This window comes from Nanorana parkeri, unplaced genomic scaffold, assembly GCF_000935625.1.
Source record: "Nanorana parkeri isolate BGI_ZX_2015 unplaced genomic scaffold, ASM93562v1 scaffold2912, whole genome shotgun sequence".
In the NCBI taxonomy this organism is placed as follows: Eukaryota; Metazoa; Chordata; class Amphibia; order Anura; family Dicroglossidae; genus Nanorana; species Nanorana parkeri.
The window spans coordinates 67,936-70,664 of NW_017309180.1; the positions used below are offsets into that span (position 1 = coordinate 67,936).

At 44.4% G+C, this 2,729-nt stretch overlaps 1 protein-coding gene across 1 annotated transcript; it reads right to left on the minus strand.

Moving 5' to 3' along the window:
* Positions 1-1,410: 1,410 nt before the first annotated feature.
* LOC108802519 (olfactory receptor 13H1-like) lies at positions 1,411-2,103 on the minus strand. Its single transcript, XM_018574380.1, has one exon. It carries the CDS (start codon positions 2,101-2,103, stop codon positions 1,411-1,413), a length of 693 nt encoding a protein of 230 aa, XP_018429882.1.
* Between the last annotated feature and the right edge of the window lie 626 nt (positions 2,104-2,729).

A 2,729-nucleotide genomic window follows, 5' to 3' on the forward strand; every position in this document is an offset into this window, starting at 1 on the left:
TGCTAACTTCTGTCACTGGATCCTACAGAATGGATGCATGACTTTTTATTCACTTGTATATACTGTGCAAACAGGTTCTGACCTTAAAAGTGTCTCTGACTCTAGAGTCTGCTTCCCTACTCTATTGTTTTTAGCTCATGGGGACAACTCTTTAGCATCCTCTAATTGACTGCCCCTGTTCTTTGACTTGAAGAACAGACATGGTCCATATTTTAGGGAGCTTGCCTTCTGCTTCCTTTGCTGTGACCCCTCTGACATCCTGAGCTGCATTAGTTTCCTCCCGGGGTTCTTTACCCCCAGTGGCGTCACAAGGGGGGTGCGGCCCGCACCCGGGTGACACCATTGGAGGGGTGACACCAAAATGACTGTAAGTCATTTTGGTGTCACCCACCTCTGAAAAGTCGGGCGCTCGGACATGGACAGAACGCCCGACAATGTCAGGAGAGAGGAGGGGACCCGGCGGCATACCTTATCCCGCCGGGTGACTGTCCCCTCCTCTCTCTGCCGGCGTCCATCTTCAAGATGACCGCCGGCAGGTATCAGAATACTGCTGCGCGTGCGCGATGACACGTGTGGTGACGTCACGCGCGGTGACGTCTCGGCGGGGTGACACTCGGTAACCGCTCCGGGTGTCACCCAGCCTCGGGACGCCCCTGTTTACCCCTGCCAGTGAACATCCACGACTTTCTTATGCAATAATGTATTCTGGGCCTACTGGCTCTGATTGATTGGTTTGGCCTCTACAGAACTCCATACCATAGTCCACTGTTGTGTGTGTTACTTCATGGGTGAGTAGCCTCTTAGTGACCCTTCTTATTTGACTTCTTTGACTTGACTTGAAGAACAGCCATGGCCCTATTTTAGGGAGCTTGCCTTCTGCTTCCTTTGCTGTGACCCCTCTGACATCCTGAGCTCCATTAATTTCCCCCCGCGGTTCTTTACCCCTGCCAGTGAACATCCACAACTTTCTTATGCAATAATGTATTCTTGGCTACTGGCTCTGATTGATTGGTTTGGCCTCTGCAGAACTCCATAGCACTGTTGTGTTTGTTACATCATGGGTGTGAGTCGCCTCTTGGTGACCCTTCTTGTTTGACGTGGTTAGAACTCTGCCTGCCCTGGCTCCTTTGTGACCCCCAAACTCACATTCTGCTCTCCAGTGTTGATTTGAAGAATTGTACACTGCTGAATCTCACTCACGTACCTTCTCTACTTGGATGGGTCAAGCCCTTGTTTCACCTGTGACTTCACTGTGTGTTTCTTAGAGTGGTTTGTGCCTTGCTTTGACCCTTGCTGCCATTCTGCCCAGGCCCTGTAATACATTGAAAAGCCTATGCCTAAAGTGTATCTGATACATAACTTACTACACGGCACATGAAATTTCCTGCAGCAGAGGCCATGCTGTCTAAGCTAGTGGTAGTGGACAACCTTTGCAAATATCTTCTGAAAAGCCTCTTTCACATCCTTATTTCTAAAGCTATATATCAAAGGATTTAACACGGGAGTAATAACACCATAAACAAGGGAAATATATTTCATTTTTGAATAAAAAAGGTTTTTTTGTCCTAAATACATGCTGATACTCGTCCCATAAAACATGGACACAACGGTCAGGTGAGAGGCACAAGTTGAAAACGCTTTGGATCTTCCATGTGCAGACCGGATCTTTAATACTGAAGATATGATGAGAATGTAAGACACCATGATGAACAAAAGCGGTAGTACAAGGGTGAACAAACTTACAACAAAAATAGTCACTTTAAAAAAAGAGAGGTTTCCACAGGCTAGCTCTACGACCGCCAGGATCTCACAAGCAAAATGGTCCAGTTTGTTTTCCTTACAGAATACCAAAGGCCTTGAAATGACCGGGACCACTGAGAGGAAGAAATCTCCGGGCCATATAATTAATATCAGGGCTCTACAGACTCTCCAGTTCATGATGATGTTATAATACAAGGGGAAGGATATTGCCACATAACGATCGTACGCCATCACCGCCAGTAACAGCGACTCAGTGCTCCCCAAAAACGTGCCAATGTTCATTTGCACCAAGCAGGCCGCGATGGAGATTGTCCTTCTAACAGAAAATATATCTATGAGCATCTTTGGAAGAGAGCTGGAGGAATATCCCAAATCTATGACTGATAGATTGCAGAGGAAAAAGTACATCGGCAGGTGAAGTTTAGGACTCAAAAGAACAGCTGTGATAAGAAAAAAATTTCCAAAAATTGTAAAAATATACATTAGTAATAATGCAACAAAAAATAATATACACGTCTGCAGGTCCTTAGAATATCCAACTATGATAAGTTCTTTGAATAAGGTTTGGTTCCGGAGATCCATGGTTTAGATTAGGAAATGTGAAAATATTCTATGCGGTCAAAAGCTATTCCGACATCCTGCAACATGTACAATTCAAAGTAATTGATCATAAATGCCTATAAATAAGACTTTGGTCAATATAATCGGGAGGGGATATATGATAGAAATATATATTTTTCCATTTTTACTTCTACACCAAAAATGTATTTTTACAATAATACGTTAAAAGTGAACCTAAATAAAAAAATTAATAAGTGTTTAATTTAGTTTAAATTGCATATTACGCTTAACATGAAACTCTACCGCTCTCGATTCCCCCTCCCTGAGTCCTCCCGGTCTACAAGTCTGGTGACGCTATGGGTTCTTCCTGTTCCTACTCAGTGGGGGCGATGGCAGGCCTTCCTGCT

What these genes read in the sequence shown, in the direction of transcription:
- LOC108802519 (XM_018574380.1), bottom strand. Translation starts at nt 2,103, where the DNA reads ATGCTCATAGATATATTTTCTGTTAGAAGGACAATCTCCATCGCGGCC.